The sequence below is a fragment of the Muscardinus avellanarius genome, assembly GCF_963383645.1.
Source record: "Muscardinus avellanarius genome assembly, chromosome: 12".
NCBI classification, from domain to species: Eukaryota; Metazoa; Chordata; class Mammalia; order Rodentia; family Gliridae; genus Muscardinus; species Muscardinus avellanarius.
Window position 1 is genome coordinate 12,983,843 of NC_137798.1, and position 25,801 is coordinate 13,009,643.

The window sequence follows — 25,801 nt, forward strand, 5'->3', positions numbered from 1 at the left end:
AACAAAACAAAACAAAACTCTTTTCGCCAGTGCTGACTATAGATAAACAGTACTGGTGTTACCTGAAAAAATAAAAATGGAAAATAATTGTCCATCATGCATTCCACAATTTCAAGAACTAAGTAAAAAATAACTCATAAATATTGTTATGTCTTTGAAGGCTATCTCAAATTCCATCAGGCCTCAGCTGAAAGCAAGTATGTCAAAACACATCAGCACTTGAGTAAAATAAAGGGGCAGGGAGGTGATTTTGTACATGTTGCCCAGTGTTTGGCATCCAGTTTCCCCTCTTTTATTTACTGTGGATGGACCTCCTTGAAGAGTAGGAAATGAGGGGCAGAGAAGAGAACACCTGTTGGGCTAACAAGAATATATTCGTGTATAAAAAAAATTCAACTGAATAACTGTTCTCACTGGTTATGTTGTGTGCAATGAACACAGAACTGTTTGTATGACCATTTTCTCCAGCTTGTCTATCTGTGGAAAAAACTAGGATCAATAAAATGTGAAATACACATTAGTTTGCTTTAAATGCAAAGATTAACTGTTTTTGGCTCACCTGTATCATAACCAAAAAAGTCTGCGTTGATAATACAATATGAAAAGTTCACATATGTACATGGGTACATTCCTTCATTAAAGTTTTCCTTAAATCTATCTCAATGTATCTTCACAACGATACAACTGATCTTTACAACAGAAGTAAAAAATGACAAAGTAGTAATGATTCCGTTTCACAGCACTTTAGGTTTTCTGAAGTTGTCCTTTGGAACTTAAAGGACATCATTGAAACGTTGCTTTCCATAGTTGGCGGGATCCATTTGAAGCTCTCGTTCTTCATCATCTGTAAGCAAAATGATTATGTATCAAGAAAAATATTTTTTAAATTATACTAGAAACCCAAATGTTAAAATGTTTCACGTTTTTTTTTCAGCCTCAAGGTTATTTTTCCTTGTTATTTCTCAGCTACTTGTAAACAGTGCTCTCAGTTGCTTGGCCAAAGAGTGAAACATTGCTGGGCGTGGTGGCACATGCTTGTAATCCCAGCATCTGGGAGGCTGAGACAGGAGGATCGCGGTTCGAGGACAGCCTCAGATACTCTAGTGAGGCCCTTTGCAACTCAGTGAGACCCTGTTTTAAAATAAAGAATAAAAAATAGGGCCGGGCGTGGTGGCACACATTTGTAATCCCAGCATTCAGGAAGGAGGCTGAGACTGGAGGATCACGGTTCGCGGACAGCCTCAGCTACTTAGTGAGGCCCTCTGCAACTTAGTGAGACCCTGTTTTAAAATAAAAGAATAAAATATAGGGTTGAGGGTGTAGCTTGGAGGTCAAATGCCCCGGGTTCCATCTCCAAACCCGCAAGAAAAAAAAAAAAAAAATAGGGCTAGGGTGTAGCTTGTTGGTAGAATGCCCTTGGGTTCCACCTCCAGTACTGCAAAAAAATAAAAAAAAGAGTGAAACGTTTTTAACAGTTTTAGAATATTATCGTGTGTGTGTGTGTGTGTGTGTGTGTGTGTGTGTGAGAGAGAGAGAGACTAGGGATGGAATCCAGTGGCATCCTACCTCTGAGCTATACCCTCAGACCTATTTTATCCTTTCTTTCTTTCTTTCTTTCTTTCTTTCTTTCTTTCTTTCTTTCTTTCTTTCTTTCTTTCTCTTTCTTTTCTGTAGTATTGGATATGGAACCCAGTGGCATTCTAACACCAAGCTATACCCTCAGCCCTATTTTTTATTCTTTATTTTGAAACAGGATCTCAATGAGTTGCAGAGGGCCTCACTAAGTAGTTGAGGCTGACCTCAAAGCTGTGATCCTCCTGCCTCCCGAGTACTGGGATTACAAGCGTGCACCACCACACCCAGTTATCCTTTTTTATTTGAAAACAGGGTCTCACTAAGTTGTGGAGGGCCTCAATAAGTAGCTGAGGCTGGCCCCAAACCTGCGATCCTCTTGTCTCAGCCTCCCAAGTACTGGTATTACAAGTGAGTGCCACCACACCTGGCTGGAACATTAAGTTTTAACAAGTATTTTGAAGATGGAGAGAGAGAGTTAGGCAGATATAGCTAGCAAAATTTTAGGAACCCACCTTGAGAAGTCAATCCTTTTATATACACCTATTATTTCTATACAGATGAAGACTTAGTCCTTTAAAGCTTTTGTAGAAATATTTCTGTGTATATATTATTGTCTTTATTATAATAATAAAAGTAATCTATTCTGGTAATGTAAAAGTTAGAAAATAAAAGACACTTAAAATCCCAACATTTAACATTCTAGTGACTGTCTCTGCGAGTAGCTTACTCTTGACCTCCTGTATGGAATATAGTAACCAAATTTTAACCTTTTCTTTACCAAAAAGAAAAAAAAAGTTAGTACGCTCCTCAAAGCCTCTTTGAAGAGTTGTATTATTGATCTCTCAGGTGCTAGGGATTGAACCCAGGGCGCTTTATCTCCAAGCTTCAACCCCAGCCCTTTTTATTTGTGAAACAAGGTCTCACTAAGTTGCTGAGGCGGGTCTTGAACCTGTGACCCTCCTGTCTCCATCCCCAAAGCACTGGGATTGTAGGTATGCACCACATGCCAGCTTGAACAGCTATTAAATGACTCCAGAGAGCACTTTGGAGTTTGACTTGTATATTGACAGGCTTTTCAGCTTCCTTTCCTCCACATTGTTGTCAGTTTATCTGCCAAAAGCAGCAATCCTTTTCTGACTTTTGTTGCAGACTACAGGTTCTGAATAAGGCTGCTCAAAAAAAGAATTTTATTTTTGCAGTATTGGGGATTAAACCCAGGGTATTTTACCTCTGAGCTATATCCCCAGCCCTGTTTTTTTAAAAATTATTTTGAAACAAGAGTCTCACTAAGTTTCAGGGGGCCTCACTAAATTGCTGAGGCAGGCTGCGAACTTGTGATCCTCCTTTCTCAGCCTCCCAAGTATTGGGATTATAAGTGCGCGCCATCATGCCCCACAAGAATGAAAAGTATTTTAATAGCCTGAAAGGCTCCCTGTTGAGCACAGAACTTTTGGTCTCTTTCTTTTGTGATACTGGAGATTAAACCCAGGGGCATTCTACCTCTTAGCTATACCTCCAGACCCCCAGGCCTATTCTATTTTTTATTTTGAAACAGAATCTCTTGAGGTTGCCTGGGCAGGCCATGAACCTGCAATTCTGTTTCGGAGACATGCACCACCACACCCAGTTAGCACATAATTTTTTTTTTTTTTTTTTTTTTTTGTGGTACTGGGGTTCCTGGAAGCCCTTCTACCTCCAGGCTACACTCCCAGTCCTATTTTATACTTTTTTATTTTTGGAAACAGGGTCTCTTAAGCCAGCGCGGCTGGCTTCGAACCAGCACGATTCTCCTGTCTCTGCCTCCCAAGAGCAGGGATTACAAGCGTGTGCCAGCACGTCCGGCGTTTTTTTGTTTGTTTGTTTTGTGGTACTGGGGATTGAACTCAGAGGCATTCTACCTCTAAGCCATACCCAACCCTATTTTTTATTCTTTTTTTTTTTTTTTTTTTGGTATGTGTGTGGTACTGGGGTTTAACTCCAGAGGCACTGTACCTCCGAACTACACCCCCAACCCTTTTTTTTTTTTTTTTGTGGTACTAGGGGTGGAACCCAGGGGCTTCCTACCTCCGGGCTACTCCCAGACCTATTTTATATTTTATTTGGAAACAGGGTCTCACTAAGTTGCTGAGAGCCTCACTAAGAGGCTGGCTTCGAACCTGTGCGATCCTCCTGTCTCTGCCTCCCAAGCGCGGGGATTACAAGCGTGCGCCACCATGCCCGGCTTCTCCAGCCCTATTTTTTTATTTTTATTTTTTTGTCTTTTTTTTTGTCTTTTTTATTTTTTGATGGTACTGGGGTTCCTGGAAGCCCTTCTACCTCCGGGCTACACTCCCAGACCTATTTTTATATTTTTATTTGGAAACAAGGTCTCTTAAATCAGCGCAAGCTGCTGGCTTCGAACCTGCGCGATCCTCCTGTCTCCGCCTCCCAAGCAGAGGGATTACAAGCGTGCGCCACCATGCTCAGCTTCCCCAACACCTAGTTTTTTAATCTCTCTTTTTTTTTAAATTTGGAAACAGCGTTTCACTGAGTTGCAAAGGGCCTTGGCTGAGTAGCTGAGTTTGGCTATGAACGGTATCCTCCTGTCTCAGCCTCCCAAGTACTGGGATTACAAACCCGAGCCACCACACCAGGCTCAGCACATGATTTTTTATGACGTTTCTATTAGATTTAATAAACTTTTGTTGTCTGTGTTTTGTGGTATTAGAGACTGGAACTGGGATTTTGTGAATGCTACCAAGTGCTCTACCGTTAGCTATATCTCCAGGCCCTCCTGATTAAATGTATTCATACATAAAATGTTATTATGTATTATGTGCAGTAACATGAAATGAACCCGGTGGCGCTCTATCACTGAGGTGCATCCCCAGTCCTTTGATTTACCTTTTTTTTTTTTTTTTTTTGCAGTACTGAGGATTGAACCCAGGGACACTCTACATCCCCAAACCTTTTTTTTTTTTCCTTTATTTTGAAACAGGGTCAGTCTTATCACCAAGGGCTTTCTACATGCTGTGCAAGCACTCTACCACTGAGCCACATCCCCAGACTGGTAATATTCTGTTAAATGAATAGAAAACATCTATGGCATTAAAGAATAAAAGGAACTTGTAAATTTCCATCTTCTTACAATAAAGAAAAACTAAGAGATATATTATCCATTAGATGTTTAGCATTTTCAAATCTATTCTATTCACAATTTTTATCCTAACAAATAAGTAACTTCCTTTAGGATGTCTTAGGGATTAGAAATAAAAATAAACCATGAGCTGAGTGTGGTGGTGTATGCCTGTGATCCCAGTACTAGAGAGGCTGAGACAAGAGGATTGCAAGTTTGAAGCCAGTCTTAGCAATTTACCAAGGCTTTCAGCAACCTAGCAAGACCTTGTTTCCAAATAAGAAATAAAATTGGGCTGGTGGTACAGCTTGGAAGCAGAATGCTTCTGGATTCAGTACACACACACACCTCACAGCCATGATATAAACACCAAAAAAAATGGGCTTCATTTAAAAACACTCCTCTGTAGCCGGGCGTGGTGGCGCACGCTTGTAATCCCCGCGCTTGGGAGGCAGAGACAGGAGGATCGCGCAGGTTCGAAGCCAGCCGAGCGCGCTGGCTTAGGAGACCCTGTTTCCAAATGAAAAAATGTAAAAATAGGTCTGGGAGTGTAGCCCGGAGGTAGAAGGGCTTCCAGGAACCCCAGTACCACCAAAAAATAAAAAAAATAAAAAATAAAAAAAAATAATAAAAACACTCCTCTGTGGGTAGCATTTACCCCAACCATCAGTATGTATGAACTGGCATCAAAGGTAAGGACGAAGTGAATCTTTTAGTTCCTATGGGCAGAGATGCTGCCAAAGCCTCCATTTCACAATCCAGAATTTTTGGAGATCAAAGCCATAGTGCCAGGTGTGGTGGTGCATGCCTGTAATCCCAGGACTTGGGAGGCTGAGACAGGAGGATCACATATTTGCTGCCAGCCTCAGCAACTCAGTGAGGCCCTCTGGAACTTAGTGAGACCCTGTTTCAAAATAAAAAATAACAGCCGGGCATGCTGGTGCATGCTTGTAATCCCAGCATTCGGGAGGCTGACTACGGAGGATCGCGGTTCGCGGACAGCCTCAGCTACTTAGTGAGGCCCTCTGCCACTCAGTGAGATCCGGTTTCAAAATAAAGAATAAAAAACAGGGCAGGGGCTATAGCTCGGAGGTAAAATGCCCCTGGGTTCCATCCCCAGACCTGCAAAAAATAAAAATAAAAAAATAAAATAAAATAAAATAGGACGGGGGGCTGGGGAGGGGGGGAGCTCAGAGGTCCAATGCCCTAGGTTCCATCCCTTCCATCCCCAGTACCACTAAAACAAAGCCACAGTACACTTAGCTATAACAAGAACCTCAGCCAGCAGCTGGGATGTCTAATCCTACAGTGCTCACACCTTGAGAAAAACCTCTCAGCTGCTGGAGAGAGCAGAGAAGAGCCCTACTGAGAGAACTTTAATAGTGCTCTCCAAATACATGCTTCACTGTCAGTGGCTGCAAAATTTCAATGATGGGAATAAACCTTCTACTTTCTTCTCTGAGTCTGGATAGTAGGGCAGGGGGTGCAGCTTGGAGGTCGAATGCCCCCGGGTTCCATCCCCAGTACCGAAAAAAAAAAAATCTTTTAAATTTCATATATTGACTTAATAATAAACATTTGGAATCTAACTTATTGATAAATTATATAAGAGCCAGAATTCCTCCTCCCCACTTTTTGGACAGTTAATAAATACCTAAAGAACTGAATCTTTGAAAATATGTTTAAAATTATTTTTGGTGTCATGTTTCCTGCTTAGGCAGTTTACCCAAATTTATCCCTCTTTATTTGCTGGGCTGATGTTTTTCCATCTTTCTGCTCTCTGCAAGAAGGAAGTCCCCTTGAGCTGCCTCACCATCCGGCCACTATTATCTAGTAAATTCCAGAATAAGATAAGAAAAAAAATTTTTTTTTTTTTTTTTTTTTTTGCGGGTCTGGGGGTGGAACCCAGGGGCATTTGACCTCTGAGCTACACCCCCTGCCCTATTTTTTATTCTTTATTTTGAAACCGAGTCTCACTGAGTTGCAGAGGGCCTCACTAAGTAGCTGAGGCTGTCCGTGAACCGCAATCCTCCGGTCTCAGCCTCCCGAATGCTGGGATTACAAGCCTGCGCCACCACGCCTAGCTCAAAATAAGGTAAGAAATTTTAAAGGAAAACTTCAGCTCAAATAAGATGTATCTGCAAATAAGGAAATAAAAAAACTTAACAGCCCCTCCCCACTTCCCTTAGGATATCATATTAGGCTATTTCTTTCTTTTTTTTTGTGGTACTGGGGGTGGAATCCAGGGACTTTCTATCTCCCAGCTATACTCCCAGACCTATTTTATACATTATCTGGAAGTAGGGTCTCACTAAGTTGCTGAGAGCCTCACTCAGTAGCTGAGGCTGGCTTTGAACCTGCGCAATCCTCCTGCTTCGACCTCCCCAGCACGGGGATCACAAGCGTGCCCACCACGCCCAGCTTAGGCCATTTCTTTATATTCCTAAGAATGCAATGGATTTATTTCCTTGTGAAAGGAAAGCAAGACAACATGAGGGTCCTGGAGGCCTAGAGTGGAAGGGGCGTGAGGAATGGGGTGAGAGGGCACTGAAAATAAATTTACCTAGTGTAGCTAATCCATAAAAATGTTAAAACTGAAATTTTGTGATAAAATTCAACAACTTTAAGATAGCCAAAAAAGCAATGATCTTTAGTAATGGTTGAAATTAACTACTAATAACAACCTCAAGATTATCCGATGAGATGATGGAAAAAAAGGTTATAGAACACTCGAAGTGCAAACTAAGCGAGCTTGTGAGGCAGAAGTTAGAGGGTTATCACTTCCTAGCCAGTTATAAGAGTAAAAGGGCACAACGAGAAAAGCTTAAAATAGCAAGTAATGACATTATGCGAGGGCCTTGTGTGCAAAGTGCTATGGGAGTGTGCTATGAAGGCAGAAGAAGGCACAAAGTAGAAGGCAAAATAAACGAAAATTCACTCCCCAAAGCTTCCAATCTGGACGATAATATGATATCCATGCATGAAAAGCCTTGAAGTGTTACCACCGCAAATACATGTAATAGAAACAAATCACAACAGTGATGAGAAAAAGGGGGAGTTTATGAAAGAGAAAAAAAATGAAAAAGGGATGAAATTCTAGGAAAGCTAAATAAAATTAGATATAACCAAAAACTGAGAAATTCTCACGACTAATATATCATTATGTCACTCTTTTGGGGGGTACTGGGGATGGAACCCAATGGCATTCTACCTCTGAGCTACCCACCAGCCCTGTTTTATTCTTTATTTTGAAACAGGGTCTCACTAAGTTCCAGGGGGCTTCAATAAGTAGCTGAGGCTAGCCACGAACTTGTGATCCTCCGGTCTCCGCCTCCCAAGTGCTGGGATGACAAGTGTGCGCCACCATGGCTGGCTCTTATGTGCTCTTAGCTCCAATCTTTCTGCTATCTCCAGTGACCATGTTTTTTCAAAACTAGAATGTGCTATGGATGCCTAGGTAGAAATCAGAGTCCCTAGTTTCCCTTTTATACTAGCTACATAGTATTCTGGGGATGGAACCCAGGGGCATTCTACCTTTGAGCTATACCCCTAGCCCTATTTTTTATTCTTTATTTTGAAACAGGGTCTCACTGAGTTGCAGAGGGCCTCACTAAATAGCTGAGGCTATTCATGAACCCGGATCCTCCTGTCTCAGCCTCCCAAATGCTGGGATTACAAGCGTGAGCCACCACGCCCGGCTCTTCTTCTGTTTTTAAAAGCAATTCTTGCCATGGACCCAAACAAAAATTTAATTACTATAAAAAGAGCTAAAGAAGAAAATACAACAGGTTATAGTGAAAAAAAATTCCATGCATCATGTTATAAAAATCTTATACATCACACCCAAAGGTCATAATCAACTTTATGGATAAGATTTAAGAACTCCATAAATACTCTAAACAATCTATTCAAGCAGAAAACAAGCCTAAAAACTTGCAACAGAGCAATATACTCTGATACTGCATGCATGGATGGGGATGCATGCATATAGTTAAGATTCTGAACTTTCACTAAGTTAAAAGCTCAGAAGCAACACAGTTAACAAGAAAAATACGTTGAATCTGTGTATGAAACATAAAAAGGTAAATATTTGCAAAGTGATTATTAAATATACATTTTAAGCTTCTCAGAAAATGTTCCAAAATCAGTCATCCTATGCTGGATCCGTGGTAAAACAATTTTTCATTTTCCTTTGGAAGAGACCTTTCCCTTTGTGGCTTTCCTTGTAACAAAAAGGCTGCCTGGGCAATATTGGCCAAGAGTAATGCAAGGTTTTCAGATGAGAAAATGGAAAGAATAATTTTCTAAAAGCATTTGCCTTCGGTAAAATCTAGTCATTTAAAACAGTTTAATTCTAAAATTTCTGAGGGTTCTGAATTTCAAATGTAACTACATCGATAATATATATAATAAAGAAAATTAAATATCAGTATTTTAAAAAATTAAAAATATTGATAGATCTACAACTTCTACTATCGTAAAATAGTTTTCAAACGAAAACCGCATAGAACCTCTCTGAACTAATGATTACATACTCCGAATACACAGGGGAAATTCTACACAAATTCAACCAAGCAGCTTAGAGGTGGATTTCACGGTCACAGCATGGCGGCCAGGCCCGCGCTCACCTTGGACGTCTTCCTCTCCACCATCACCATCTTCTTCCTCATTGTAAGCCAGCTCTGCCTGCTTGTCTGCCTCGTACTCACCTACGTTACCATCATCCCCATTATAATCCGCCAGTTTAGAGCCATGCTGCGGATCAACAGGGGACTCATTCTCATCAAAGAATCGGCCTGTGAAGTAGGTAGAGGATTAATTCAAGAGTAAAGAGAGAAGAAAAACAGGGACCTACACGGAAGGCAGACAAGAAAGTAGACAAGAGAAACCTGGCAATTTTCAGGGTAGTGATTACAAAAAGAGTACACTGCATGGAGGTTATTCAAGATAAAAGGTAAGAGTGAAGGCTCGCTAAGTTGGAGAGGGCCTCACTGAAGCAGCTGAGGCTGGTCAAGAAACTATGGTTCTCTGGTCTCAGCCCCCCAAGTACTGGTATTACAAGTGTGCATCACTGTCCAGCTAGAAAATGAAATCTCTAAGTAAGGCCCAAGGCAGGAAATAAAATCTTCTTAATAGTCGTAGGTGATAAAGATGCTACTGGTCCCTGATTTATTCCCTGAAAAGTAGCAGGGCATTTTATCTTGTGGAGTTAATACTTTAACCTTGTTTTTGTGTTTTGGCACTAGGGATTGAACCCAGGGCATTCTACCCCTGAGCTATACCCCCAGCCCTATTTTGTTTTTTATTTTGAAAGAGGGCCTCATTAAGTTGCTGAGACTGGCACTGAACCTGTGATTTTCCTGCCTTAGCCTCCCAAATACTGGGATTACAGATATGAGCCACCACATCCAGACAGGGTTCCTTTTATCTTAAAATTTTATGTCACTTAATTATTTGAAATAAAAAAAATAATAAAACAAAAAAATTTATAAGGCAAAAATGGAGAGATTATAATGCAAATCTTTTTTTTTTTTTTTTTTTTTTTGCAGGTCTGGGGATGGAACCCAAGGGCATGTGACCTCCAAGCTACACCACAGCCCTATTTTTTATTCCCCGACCCCCGCCCCGGGTCTGAGGATAAAACCCAGGGCATTAGACCTCCGAGCTACATTCCCTACCCTATTTTTTATTCTTTATTTTGAAACAGGGTCTCACTAAGATGCAGAGGGCCTCACTAAGTACTTAGCTGAGGCTGTCCTCAAATCCTGATCCTCCTGTCTGAGCCTCCTGAATGTTGGGATTACAAGCATGCGCTACCACGCCCAGCTTGCAAATCAACTCTTAAATGTACATTTTCATTATGACTGGCTAGTGTTTACCCTCTGGAAAGCAAGGCTGAATAAATATAGAATACTAAAGATGTATTTCTGTTTATAAATAGGAATGAAAGTAGAAAGAGACCTACAGATTCTAAGAAAGCATTTAAGAAAATGAAGTTTTTCTTATTTATAACTTCAGGGCTTTTACAGGCTAGGAAAGTATTTTACCACTGTGCTATATCCCCCCCCACTGCCCTTTTGCAGTACTGGAGATTGAACCCAGGGGCATTCTATCTCTGGGCTACACCCCCAGCCCTTTTATTTTTATTCTTTATTTTGAAACAGGGTCTCACTAAGTTGGGGGGACCTTACTAAGTAGCTGAGGCTGGCCATAAACCTGCAGTTCTCTTCCTGTCTCAGCCTCTCAAGTGTTGGAATGACAAGTGGGTCCCCCCACGCCAGGCTCCCAGCCCTTTTTAAAAGTTTATATTGAGGCACAGTTGCCCCAAGTTGCCTAAGCCTTGAGCTTGCCGCCCTCTATCCGTGCCCCAATAGCTGGGGTACAGGTGTGCGCCACCATGCCAGGAAGAATGGCTTTTTTTTAAAAAAGGGAGCATAGACTTAATCAAAAGATCCAATTTTATGCTTGATGGCAAATCACTAGGATTTAAAATCTTAAAGCCAGGTGTGGTGGCGCACGCTTGTGATCCCAGCATTCAGGAGGCTGAGACAGGAGGATCGCAGTTTGCGGCCAGCCTCAGCTACTTAGTGAGGCCCTCTGCAACTCAGTGAGACCGTTTCAAAATAAAGAATAAAAAATAGGGCACGGGAGGTAGAACGGACCTGGGTTCCATCCCCAATACCACACACACCAAAAAAAGAAAAAAGAAAAAGAAAAAAAAACTTAAATAGTAAATCATGACAGTGAGAGTAATTTGAATTAAATATTATGAAAAGAACTGTATCAAGTTGCTTCTACAATTGATAAGATAGGTCTTTACAAATCATTGTAAAAAAAATTTACTGAACACATGAAACAACCAGTACCAAGTTACAAGAAATGAAGAATACCAAAAGTGAGTTATAATCTATATTGTACTGATATACAACAACTTGAATATATAATAAATTAAAAAAAGGCAAAAGCTGAAAAGGGCTGACTAGAGGAACCCACCATACAGAAGCTGCTCTCTGGGAATGAATTAAACCCAGTTCTGTGGTGGTGTACTCAGGTAGTAAAGTTGTAAGAAAGTGCCAGAGGCAGCTCAGAGAGGGGCACCCAAGTGAAAACCAGAAATACTGGTTTTTGAAATAGAAAGAGAATTAACAAGAATAGACTGACCGTGCCAGGTACAGTGGCTTGGAGGGAGGGAAAGCTCCCGTCTCAAAGACTGAAGGCTTCCCAGTGAGTTGAGAGAAGCAGGCTCTAAGGAGGACACTGTGCCATAGGCCTAAAATCCAAGTACTTGGATTTTGGCTGAGATAGGAGGATCACAGGTTTGAGGCCAGCCTCAGCAACTTAGCAAAGCCCTGTTTCAAAATAAAAAAAATAAGAAGGCTGGAGGTGTAACTCAATAGCTGAGTCTAATCCCTAACCACACACACACACACACACACGCACACACACACACACTTAAAAAAAATTTTAAAAAGGAAAGCAAAAAGGCTCTGCTGCAAAACAAATTTGCAGTGTGAGGAGGAAAACCACTGAGATTCTGTGGGTGAGCCTTGGCACCTCACTTCCTGAGGGATTAGTGGAGGTGGGGACGCAGCACCAGTTTAGAGACTGCACTTTCTCTGCTTTAGTAATAGAGATTGAACCCAGGGCATTCGACCTCCAAACTACATCCTCAGCCCTTTTGTATTGTTTTTGGAGGTACTGGGGTTGAGCCCAGGGGCATTCTATCTCCAAACTACACCCCGCACTATTTTTTTTAATTCTTTACTTTGAGACAGGGTCTCACCTAGTCCCGGAGGGCCTCACTAAGTAGCTGAGGGTGGTAGCAAAGCTTCGATCCTCCTGTCTCAGCCTCCAGTACTAGGACTACAAGTGTGTGCTACCACGCCCGGCTAAGTATTTTATTTTAAAGCAGGGTCTTGCTAAGTTGCCAAGGATCTCATTAGGTGGCTAAGGCTAGCATCAAACTAGCTATCCTCCTGTCTGAGCCTCCCAATAATAACTTTGGTATAATAACACTGGTATTACAGGCATGGGCCGCCAGGCCTGGCTGCACTGGTTTTTTGAAAAGGGTTTTGTAGTGTCTTCCGCATTGGTTTGTTCAGAGTTCTATCTAATTGACTACCTTTTCATCTAATTGAGTTTTTCTTCATACCTCATCTCTTCTTTCTCATCTCCATTTCCTTCCATTCTTCTTACTCTATGCACTTTCTCCCCTCTCCCTTCCTTCTTCCACTCTTTTCTTCTCTTTTACTTACTTTTTTCTCCTTCCTCCAATACAATTTAGTATTAAGTATACTATCGCTAGTGATTGACTTGTTTTTACCTCGACTATAATTTCTCACTCACGTTTCTGTCAAGATGATTAGTGCTGGGCATGGTGGTGCATGCCTGTGATTCCAGTTGTTGGGCGGCTGCAACAGGAGAATCACAAGTTTGAGAACAGCATTAGAAACACTAAGACTCTCAGCAACATAGTGAGACCATATCTCACATAAATAAAGTAAAGTAGGACTGAGGGTGTAGCTCAGAGGTGGAATGGTCCTGGGTTCAATTTCCAGAAGACAACACACACACACACACACACACACACACACACACACACACACACACACGTAATATTTTTTCAATCCAGGTTTTCATATAGTTGGTATTCAGTTATCACTGTTACTGGCAGGTTCCTTCTCCTCTGAGTGGTACTGGTGGTTAAAATCAGAACCTTGCCAACAAGATGCTTCCAAAAGTTTATAATCTGCAGTAACAAGAGTACACAGATATTGAAGTAGAGGCAATCCCAAAGAATTTTAAAAGTTGATTGTTAAAATAATCAAAAGAAGCAAGGCGTGGTGGCGCACGCTTGTAATCCCTGTGCTTGGGAGGCTGAGACAGGAGGATCGCACAGGTTCGAAGCCAGCCTCAGCTACTTAGTGAGGCTCTTAGCAACTTAGTGAGACCCGGTTTCCAAATATAAAATAAGGCTGGGAATATAGCCCAGAGGTAGAAAGCCCCTGGGTTCCACCCCCAGTACCACCAAAAAATAAAAATAAAATAAAAAAAATCAAGCCGGGCGTGGTGGCGCACGCTTGTAATCCCCGCGCTTGGGAGGCAGAGACAGGAGGATCGCGCAAGTTCGAAGCCAGCCGCGTGCACTGGCTTAGGAGACCCTGTTTCCAAATAAAAATGTAAAAAATAGGTCTGGGAGTGTAGCCCGGAGGTAGAAGGGCTTCCAGGAACCCCAGTACCACAAAAAAATTTAAAAAATTAAAAAAAAATAAAAAGAAGATCTAAACTGGGCATGGTGTAATCCCAGTATTTAGGAGGCTGAGACAGGAGGATCACAGGTTCGCAGCCAGCTTCCGCTACTCAGTGAGGCCCTCTGCAACTTAGTGAGATCATGTTTCAAGAAATAAAGAATAAAAAACAGGGCAGGGTTGTAGCTCAAAGTTAGAATGCCCCTGGATTCGATCCCTAGTACCACACACACAAAAAAAGATCTAATAAATGAACTGAAAATATAAGACATGAAAGAGAATTTCAACAGATAGAGATTCTAAAAAAGAACCAAACAGAAAATTTGGATATAAATAAAATAAAGAGTTCAGTCTGAACTGGACATGGTAATGTCCACCTTTAATGCCAGTACCTCAGAAGCTAGACAAGAAGATCACAGGTTCAAGGCCAGTCTCAGAAACTCAGGAGACCCTCCCTGACTCAAAATAAAAAGTGCTGGGCTATGGCTCAGAGGTAAAATATTACTGGGTTCAATCTCCAGCACAAAAAAGAGGGGAAAAAAAGTCAGCCGGAAGTCTTTCTAATATATTAGATCAAGCAGAAGACAAATCACAGATCTTAAAGACAAGGTAGCTGGGCTTGAGCCTTCAGACAATATACAAGAAAAGGAAACATACTACTATCAGAATATACAAAAACTCTGAGACAACATTAAGAGACCAAACTTAAGGCTCAGAGACATTGCTAGAGTAGCCACTGAAGACTAATGGCCTTGAAGACCTATTTAGTAAAATAATAGTCCCAAAAAATCCAAATCTGGGAACAAGATGGACATCTAGATACTGGAGGTATTCAGAAACACGAGTAGATAAGATCAGAAAAACAAAAGCAAAATCTTTCCATAATACAGTAGAACTGAAATGCCAAAAATGAAGATCAAAGAAAGAATTTTTAAAGATATATGAAGTCAGACTTGGTGGTACATGCCTGTAATTCCAGTACTTGGGTGGCTGAGACAGGAGAATTACAGGTTCAAGGCCAGCCTCAGCAACTTGGTAAGACCCTGTTTCAAAATTTAAAAAAATAAAATAGGCTGAAGGTGTAGCTCAGAGGTAGAATGCCTCTGGGCCCATCCCGAATATGTAGAAATAAATGAATGAATGAATAAATAGATAAAAATATATATACATATATGTGTATATGAGAGACCTGGTCATAGAGAAAAACCAATCAGAATAACATCAGATTTCACAACAGAAACTCTCAAGCCTGGGAAGCCTTGGAATGATATATTTCAAGGCCTGAAAGCCAATCAAGATTGATACAGCCAGCAAAGTTATCATTCAGAACACAGAGGTAAAGTTTCCAAGATAAGAACAAACTAAAGGAATCCATGCCTGCTAAGCCAGCACTGAAGAAGACACCCAAAGAAATCCTACAGACAGAAGATAAAAACAACCAAGAGAGCACTCAGGAAAGAATAAATCTTATTAGATAAATGAGTAAAAATTAGGATTAACACAAATATAAAAATAAATAAAAATGACAGGAAGTAATATATACTTCTCCATAATAAGACAAATGTAAATGGACTCAGCTCCAATGAAAGGATACTGGATGACTAGATTTATGTATTCATTCATTTATTTATTTATTTGTGGTACTAGGAATTGAACCCAGGGGCATTTCACCTCTGAGTCACACTCTCAGCCCTATTTTTTATTTTTTATTTTTTATTTTATTTTTATTTTATTTATTTTATTTTTTTTATTTTTTGCGGGTCTGGTGATGGAACCCAGGGGCGTTTGATCTCCGAGCTACACCCCCTGCCCTAATTTTTATTCTTTATTTTGAAACCGGGTCTCAAGAAGTTGCAGAGGGCCTTACTGAGTAGCTGAGGCTGTCCGCGAACCGCGATCCTCCAGGTCTCAGCCTCCCGAATGCTGGGATTACAAGCGTGCGCCACCACGCCCGGCTTTTTTATTTTTTAAATTTTAAAAAATTTTTATTTATTTATTTTTGGTGGTACTGGGAGTGGAACCTAGGGGCTTTCTACCTCCAGGCTATACTCCCAGATCTATTTTATATTTTATTTGGAAACAGGGTCTCACTAAGTTGCTGAGAGCCTCACTAAGTAGCTGAGGCTGGCCGTGAACCACAATCCTCCTGTCTCAGCCTCCCAAATGCTGGGATTACAAGTATGCATCACCATGCCCAGCTACTATTATTTATTTATTATTATTATTATAATTATAATTATAATTATTATTGTTATTTTGCGGTACTAGAGATGGAACCCAAGGGCATTCTACCTCTGAGCTACACCCTCAGCCCCCTTTTTTTACTTCTTTATTTCAAAACAGGGTCTCACTGAGTTGCAAAGGGCCTCACTAAGTAGCTGAGGCTGTTTGTGAACCATGATCCTCTCTCGGCCTCTCAAATGCTGGGATTACAAGAGTATACCATCAAGCCCAGACTGATTTAAAAGCAAGACTTATCTGCCTGCAAGAAAGATGCCTTATAGGCAAAGACATCTATAGGCTGAAAAAGAAAGGATGGAAAATGATATTCCCTGCAAATAAAACCTGAAAGCAAGCAGGAATAGCCACTGACATATGTAGCAAAGCAGACTTCAAGCCAATATTAATTAGAAAAGACAAAGATGATTGTAACACACTGGAAAAGGGAGCAAATCCTACAAGATTTTTTGCCTCAAATGTCAGTGCACTTAATTACATAAAACAAAAATTACTTGACATAAAAGCTCAGACAGGTTCCAATACAATAATACTGAGTTATTTCAACATACCTCTCTCACTAAATAGATCATAAAGACATAAAATCAATAAAGATACTACAGAGTTAATTCATACTATAAATCAAATGGACTTAACAGACGTCTATAGCATATTTCATCCAATAACAGATGAAGACATTTTCTTTTCAGCTGCTCATAGAACTTTCCCTAAAATAAATATTTTTGGCCACAAAGAAAGTCTTAGCAAATACAACAAAACTGAAACAATTCCTTAAATCTTAATAGATCACAATAGAATGAAATTAGAAATCAACAGCAAGAAAAACTACAGAAGCTACGGAAACACATAGAAATGGAGCAACATAAACTTCTTTTGCATGTGGCACTGGGGAACGACCCAGGGATGCTCCACCACTGAGCTACATCCCCACTCCCCTTTCTTTTGAGATAGGGTCTTGTGGAGTTGTCCGGTTGGCCTCAAATTTTCTTTTTTCTTTTTTTGTGGTACTGGGGATGGAACCCAGGGGCATTCTACCTCCTAACTACACCTCCAGCCCTATTTCTTATTCTTTATTTTGAAACAGGGTCTCACTGAGTTGCAGAGGGCCTCACTAAGTAGTAGCTGAGGCTGTCCCCTTCTGTCTCAGCCTCCCAAGCGCTGGGATTACAAGCGTGTGCCATCATGCCTGGCTCGAATACACCATTTAAGTAGAATGAAAGACAAAAGTCACAGGATATTCTCTATAGCGGCAGAAAAGGCCTACAACAAAATTCAATACCTATTCATGATTAAACAAAAACAAACTAGGAACAGAATAAATCTACCTAAATTTATTTTACCAAAAGGTTATATATAGGTCAGGTGTGGTGGTGCCCACCTACAATCCCAGTACTTGGGAGGTTAAGACAGGAGGATTAGAGGTTCCAGACCAGCCTCAGCGATTCAGAGACTCTCAGCCATCTAGAGAGACCTTGATACAAAACAAAAAACAAAAGGGCTGAGGAAGGAGCTCAAAGGTAGAATGCCCTTGGGGTCAATCCCCAGTTACCCACCCCCCAAAATAAACTACAAATGACAAACACATCATACTGAGTGAGGAATAACTAAAATTAAGTGGAAGACAAAGATGCCCACGCTCACCATTCCTATTCAATATACTACTGGAAACTTTAGCCTGAGCAATTAGCCAAGAGAAGAAAATAAAAGGGATAGAACGCCCCTGTTTGCAGATAAGATTGTATACTTACAAGATCCTAAAAGTGAAGACTTATAGAGCTGGTAAACAAATTTAGCAAAGTAACAAGATATAAAATCAACATACAAGCCAGGCGTGGTGGCACATGCTTGTTGTAATCCCAGTACTTGGGAGGCTGAGACAGGAGGACTGCAGTTCACTGCTGGCCTCAGCTACTTAGTAAGGCTCTCGGCAACTTAGTGAGACTCTGTTTCAAAATAAAGAATAAAAATAGGGTTGGGAGTATAACTCAGAGGTAGAATGTTCCTGGGTTCCATCCCCAGTGCCAAAAAAAAAAAAAAAAAAAAAAAAAAACAACTGGGGTATAACTTGGAGGTAGAATGTCTCTGAGTTCAGTATCTCCCCCTAAAAAGAATCACAGATCAATGGAACAGATAAAAGACACAGAGACAAATCCACACAGATAAAGTCATCATATTCTTGACAAAAACGCCAAAACTGTATTCATTTATTTATTTATTTATTTATTTATTTTTCACGGTACTGGAAATGGAACCCCAGGGGCATTTACATAGGCTACATCCCTAGCCCTATTTTTTTATTCTTTATTTTGAAACAGGGTCTCATTGATTTGCAAAGGGCCTCACTAAGTAGCTGAGGCTGTCTGTGAACTGCAATCCTACAGTCTCAGCCTCCTGAATGCTGGGATTACAAGCATGTGCCACCACGCTTGGCTCAAATCTTTAACTTGAAGGGAAAAAAAAAAAAGCCTCTCTAATAAATGGTGCAGGCAAAATAGGCTATTCATAGGTAAAAAGGTGAAAATAGAAAAAGTCTATCAAAAAGGATCAAAGCCCTTGGAAGGTCAACTCAAAATGGATTAAAGACCTTGGAATAAGATAAATAAGGTGTCACTAAGTTGCAGAGGGCCTCACAAGTTGCTGAGGCTGACCTCAAACCTACAGTCCTCCTGTAGAATGCCCTAGTTTCCACCCCCAGTATCACACACAAAAAAGGTTCAAACTGTCCAGTTCTCAGTCTATAAGCAACTTGTGCACACATAAATGGCTATAGAAGCCATCAGAAGAGCTAAGGGAAGAGAAAGGAGCTTTTAGACACCGTGTCTCTTTAGAGTTGAAGACAGAAGATACACAAGAGTTTAAGGAAGCTGCCATGAAGGATGCTCTCAATCTCCAAATTCTGTAGGACACCAGAAGGTTTTCTCCTGCTTCCTGAGAATTCATCCAATAGTTATGTAAATTAACAGGATTGTCTATGTATCAAAATCAAGACCTTCACTGTTCAACACTGCACTGAACAGTACTGTGAATTTTTCCAATCTGTGTTGCTTCTCTCCTAACACTTAAAGCAAACTGCAACTGGAAGCCCTGCCGGAAGAAGCGGTGTTGATCTTCCCTCTCTGGCATTCTCCCTACGGGGTGTGTTTCCCCTAGAAAGCTCCATTTTCCAAAACATTTAACTTCCTTCCCTCTTAGCCAAAGTTTCCATTCATTAACCTAACAATGTATATCATTCCTCAATTCTCATAAGAAGTTTAAATTCCTAAGAATTAGCAGTACTCACCTGAAACTTATTAAAATAGTAGAGAACACAAGAAGTTTTTAAAGCTTAACCATTTAAAATCTACTTTTCTTTTTAATTTTAACACTATCATACTTTCTCTTTACATACATGTAACTTCACCATACAATCATTAGAAAGTATAATAATGAAGATTTTAATTCAGCCTTGTAAACAAATGCATCATATTTAAGTGAATCTTTTTAGCATAATATTCATCAATTAATTTTTTAATTCATCTTTTTATTTTTATGTGAACCATATTGAAATGGCATACATTCAGACTGTGCTTGGTGGCCTGTCCCACCCCTCGCTTCCCCTCCCAACAATGAATGTCCAGGTTAACCATGCTACATTCATACTTTTACGCATATTTGAATGAATTAATTCTTACTTTGCTTCAATTTGTGGAAATCACCAACTCTCTCCTTGGTGGCCTGCTTCAATATCTCTGTTTGAATTCTGGGTTCATTCTCCAAGTCTGAGCCTGGAATTAAACGCTGAAGAGGATTGGAAGGGTTCTGTTTTGAAGTACCAGGGTTTCCATTGTGGTGTACATGGGAATCTATAGCACAAAAACATCAAATTAAAGGAATATTAATTATTTTACGAGAATTTCATAAGATCTGTTTTAGAAAAGCTAAGACATACTCTTCTCTGACATTGGGTAGTCACCTCGTTTTTTGTTTTTTGTTTTTTTTGTGGTACTAGGGATGGAATCCAGGGGCATTCTACCTCCGAGTTACAACTCCAGCCCTCTTTTTTATTCTTTATTTTGAAACAAGGTCTCACTGAGTTGCAAAGAGCCTCACTAAGTAGCTGAGGCTGTCCGTGAACTACAATCCTCCGGTCTCAGCCTCCCGAATGCTGGGATTACAATTGTGCACCACCACGCCCGGCCTAGTTTGTTGTTTTAAGCTTTACTCTAATTTCTTTTTATCAAATCTTATAACCAATATGATTTTAGCTGTGGGAAATTCACTAATCATTCTCAAGTGATCCTAAAGATTATGCCGGGCGTGGTGGCGCACGCTTGTAATCCCCGCGCTTGGGAGGTTGAGACAGGAGGATCGCACAGGTTCGAAGCCAGCCTCAGCTACTTACTGAGGCTCTCAGCAACTTAGTGAGACCCTGTTTCCAAAAAAAATATATAAAAAAAGGTCTGGGAGTGTAGCCCAGAGGTAGAAAGCCTCTGGGTTCCACACACAGTACCACCCCCCAAAAAAAATAAAGAAAAGAAACCTAAAGATTAATAGACCAATGATACCCATTTCTTTCATCCCTCCAAACTCCATGTTGCTGGCATAATCTCTACAATCCAGTAAGGGTTTTAAAATTCCTAATATCCTTATCACTTTCATTTATACAGTCATTCACAATGATTAGCTGTTGATTCTTTCTGAAGATTATTTCTTTGCTATAACCTCTCTGTTATCCCTCATTTTCCCCTCATAGAAATCTGATAAGATCCTTACTAGCCAGGCGTGGTGGCGCACGCTTGTCATCCCAGGATTCGGGAGGCTGAGACCTGAGGATCGCAGTTCGTGGACAGCCTCAGCTACTTAGCGAGGCCCTCTGCAACTCAGTGAGACTCGGTTTCAAAATAAAGAATAAAAAATAGGACAGGGGGTGTAGCTCGGAGGTTGAATGCCCCTGGGTTCCATCCCCAGACCCGCAAAAAAAAAAGAAAAAAAAAAAAAAAGATCCTTACTATTATTAATGTGCGCCAGACATCTCCTATAGCCCTGACTTCTAATCCCTTCCTTTCCATCATCCCCTGAAGCCCCTCCTTTCAGTCAATTTGTTTCTCATTCTAGGAGAATATTTCTGTAACAATGAGGAGATGGTCACTAGAAAACAAACACATTCCTAAGTACTTAAAAAACGGCTTTAATATAAGTGGGCCTCAGTGAAATAACTATGCGCACTTTATTAATTTTATAGTTCTGGGGATTGAACCCAGGGCCATCTATATACGAGGCAAGCACTCTACCACTGAGCTACACTCCAGCTCTGTGAACACATTTCTTTCTTTTCTTTTTTGGTACTGGGGACTGAACCTATGGGCATTCAACTTCTGAATTATACCCCTTCATTTTTTAATTTGAAACAAAGTCTTGCTAAGTTGCTGAGGCTGGCTTTGAATCTGTGATCCTCCCAAGTGCTGGGATTACAGGTGTGCACCACTCTACGTGGCTCAACAAACACATTTTGAAGGTCAGGAAATTGAGGCAGGGGAATTGAGAATTTAAGGCCAGCTGGGGCAACACAGACAACATTTTATAAAATGTCTTAAAAAAAGATAAAAGGGAATGTAGTTCAGAGTGGACCAACAAATAATAATTCTGTTTTTTGGCTTTTCTGGTTTTTTATTTTTGCGGCACTGGGGATGGAACCCAGGGGCAGTCCACCTCCAAGCTACACAGCAGCCCTATTTTCTTTTTAATTCTTTTTTTGGAAACAGGGTCTCACTGAGTTTCAAAGGGCCTCACTCAGTAGCTGAGGCCCTCCTGTTTCAGCCTAATGAATGCTGGGATTACAGTATGCACTACCACGCTGGGCCTAATTCTGCTGTTTTTAAGAAAAAAGACTCCTGCCTTAGCCACCATCTTCCAGTAACTCGCCAAAATGACGAACACAAAAAGGAAGAGGAGAGGAGCCCGTGACATACTCTCCAGGCCTTTTAGAAAACATGGAGTTGCTCCTGTGCCACATCCATGCAAACCTACCAGAAGGAGATACTATAGACATTAAAGGAACGGGTACTGTTCAAAAGGAACGCCTCACCAATGTCACCATGGCAACACCGGGAGAGTCTATGCTACCGAGCATGCTGCTGGCACGGTGGCAAACAAGCAAGTCAAGGGCAAGACTCTTGCTAAGAGAATGAATGTGCGTATTGAGCACAGTAAATACTCTAAGAGTGGAGACGGCTTCCTGACCAGGAGGAGGAGGAAGCCAAAGAGAAAGGCGCCTGGGCTCAGCGGAAGCGCCAGCCCGCTCCACCCAGAGCAGCACACTTGTGAGAACCAATGGAAAGGAGCCTGAGCTGCTGGAACCCGTTCCCTGGGAATTCGTGGCATCATAGGTATAAAAACAATAGACGAAGCCCCTGGGCTGTAAAGACGGTGTTAATGAGTAGGCGTGTGGTGTCTTCTCCCCAAAGAAGTAGTTAAAGCAGGATTCTGTAAGTGTGCCATGTCTTCGTATTGTTATTGCTGATCAACTTATTGTGCATCAAGTGTACTCAACAGATTAGAAAATGGCCAAATAGTATTTGTGAAATATTTATACTGGTCTGAAGATGGTCTCAATCACCATGGGGAAAACATGTACAAAAATAAGTGCAATCTGTTATATAAGTTCAGGAAAAGTCAGTTTCTCAACTACATTATAAATAGCTAGACTGTAGAGATCCAGAATTTGCCTGTGAAGCCTACTACTTAATAGCATCCTGCTTTTTAACAAGTTAGTTACTAGTTCTGCATTACTTTAACCATTAATGGAGCAGGGCTCAGAAAATACATGTGTAAAAACATTCGTCTTTGTCCTCTAACATGCTACTATAGAACTCAGTAATTTGTACATAATAGCTTACCTGCCGTATCTTTGGAGGCTGGGAAGCCCAAGGTCAAGATGCTAGCATGTTTGGTGCCTGGGGCCTGGTTCCCACCACTAAGAGATGTGTTGCTGTATCCTCCCCATCTGCCCAAAGAGGATGGGGAGGCAACTAGGTAGGAATAGGCGAGCTGCTCCAGCTCATTTCTAAAGGATGCTAGTATTCACTAAGGTAGGGCCAGGTCCTCTTCCTAGGCTCCTCTTAAGGCCCTACCTCTTTTTGTTTGCGGGTCTGGGAATGGAACCCAGGGGCATTCGACCTCCGAGCAACACCAACTGCCCTATTTTTTATTCTTTATTTTGAAACCAGGTCTCACTGAGTTGCAGAGGGCCTCACTAAGTAGCTGAGGCTGTCCATGAACCACGATCCTCAGGTCTCAGACTCATGAATGCTGGGATGACAAGCTTGCGCCACCACGCCCGGCTAGGCCCTACCTCTTTTGAAGATTGAGTTTCCACATAAATTTTGAGAGGGAAAAACTCAGCATGGGTACTGTTATTGGGTTTAGCTGAAATGGAAACTGGCTTCTCATTTAACCCATCTGTGTGCATTTTATCCCATTTTAAATAAACATCTCTATCCGTGAAATAAAAAAGACTCTTAACAATCTTATTTATTTATTTATTTATTTATTTAATTTATTTATTTATTTATTTATTTGCAGTACTGGGGATGGAACCCAGAAACATTCTACCTCCAAGTTATACTCCCCAACCCTATTTTTAAATTTATTCTTTATATAATAAATAGGTCTCACTGAGTTGCAAAGGGCCTCACTAAGTAGGTGAGGCTGTCTGTGAACCATAATCCTCCTGTCTCAGCCTCCCAAATGCTGGGATTATGAGTTTGTGCCACCACGCCCAGCCATCAACCCATTTAATAAAAGTGTAGTTTAGCCGGGCGTGGTGGCGCAGGCTTGTAATCCCCGCACTTGGGAGGCAGAGACAGGAGGATTGCGCAGGTTCGAAGCCAGCTGCGCGCTAAGAGACCCTGTTTCCAAATAAAAATGCAAAAATAGGTCTGGGAGTGTAGCCCAGAGGTAGCAGGGCTTCCAGGAACCCCAGTACCACCAAAAAAAATAATAATAATAATAAAATAAAATAAAAAAATAAAAGTGTAGTTTTTATGGCTGGGCTTAGTGGTGCATGCTTGTAATACCAGCATTTGGGAGGCTGAGACAGGAGGATCGCAGTTCCCAGACAGCCTCACCTACTTAGTGAGGCCCTCTGCAACTCAGATCCTGTTTCAAAATAAAGAGTAAGAAATAGGTCTAGGGTGTAGTTCAGAGGTAGAATGCCCCTGGGTTCCATCCCCAGTACTAAAAAAAAAAAAAAAAAAGTATAGTTTTAGAGCATTATTAATCCCTGGGCTTTTACAGTTATTTAAAAATATGTAAAATTAGCCTGTAATCCCAAATACTTTGGAGGCTGAGAAAAAAGAGCATCGCAGAGTACAGGCCAGCACACTGGTAATTTAGCAAGTCCTGATTCAAAATAAAAATAAAGATGGGCGTGGTGGTACATGCCTATCACCCCATCCTTAGAAGGCTGAGAAAGGAGGATCGTATATTAGAGGTCAGTTTCAGAAATTCAGTGAGACCCTGAGCAACTTTCTGAGGCCTTTCTTCAAAATCAAAAAATAAAATAGGAATTGGGCTCCTATATGTGATAGCGCATGCTTGTAATCCTACCATTTGGGAGACAGAGACAGGAGGACTGAGATTTAAGGACAAGTGAGGCTCTTTGGAACTCAGTGAAACCCTATTTCTTCTTCTTTTTTTTCTGGAATAAGTTAATTCTTTTTTGTTGTGTGGGTCAGGGGATGGAACCCAGGGCCATCCTACCTCCGAGCTACACCCCCTGCCCTATTTTTTATTCTTTATTTTGAAACAGGGTCTCACTAAGTTGCAGAGGGCCTAAGTAGCTGAGGCTGGTGAGACGCTATTTCAAAATAAAGGATAAAACGGGCGTGGTGGTGCACAATTGTAATCCTAGCACTTGGGAGGCTGAGACCGACCGGAGGATGGCACAGGTTCGAAGCCAGCCTCAGCTACTTAGGCTCTCAGCAATGTAGTGAGACCCTGTTTTCAAAAAAAATATATAAAATAGGTCTGGAAGTATAGCCCAGGGGTAGAAAGCCCCTGGGTTCCACCCCCAGTAACACACACACACACACACACACACACACACACACACACCCCAAACAAACAAGAATAAAAATTAGGACTGGGAGTGTCGCTCGGAGGTAGAATGTCCCTGGGTTCCATTCCTAGTACTGCAAAATAAAATAAATAAATAAATAAATAAATAAATAAATAAATAAATAAAATAAAAAAGGGCTGGGGGTATAGCATTAATTAGAAGAATGCTACTTTACTGTTAAATCACATGTTTTGTTCACTATCTAACAGTGCATGACCAGTGAATTCTCTTTTAAATGAATTGCTAAGAATAAGCCTTCATACCTGGAGCAGAATTTGGGAAAAGAGGTTGTCCAGTTGCAAAATGGGAAATTGCTTGATGACTTTCGTGTTGAGAAACAGGAGGCTTCTTTAAAGCTACAAAATAAAAGAGAGACAAATATATACACACACAAACACACATATACTCACCTTATCCCCACTGATACTATCCTTTCTAAAAAAAAACCACATCCCATGATCTAGTCACGCTGTATTAATCCTATGATGTTTATTCCAATTTTGTAATCTGTATGGTTACTGATCTGTA

The 25,801-nt window shown here is 40.9% G+C and overlaps 1 protein-coding gene across 6 annotated transcripts in view; it reads right to left on the minus strand.

The window, feature by feature from the left end:
- Nucleotides 1-773: 773 nt before the first annotated feature.
- GOLM2 (golgi membrane protein 2) overlaps nt 774-25,801 on the minus strand; it is a gene marked incomplete at both ends in the record, with an annotated part of 57,566 nt that continues 32,538 nt past the window's right edge. For 2 of the 6 annotated variants that reach the window (XM_080706814.1, XM_080706813.1), the window contains 4 exons: nt 774-844; nt 9,319-9,486; nt 19,848-20,018; nt 25,537-25,629. In XM_080706814.1, the coding sequence (XP_080562940.1) occupies nt 774-844; nt 9,319-9,486; nt 19,848-20,018; nt 25,537-25,629 (503 nt within the window). The remainder of the gene's footprint in view (nt 845-9,318; nt 9,487-19,847; nt 20,019-25,536; nt 25,630-25,801) is intronic. The other 4 variants (XM_080706817.1, XM_080706816.1, XM_080706815.1 and 1 more) reach the window with 3 other exon arrangements.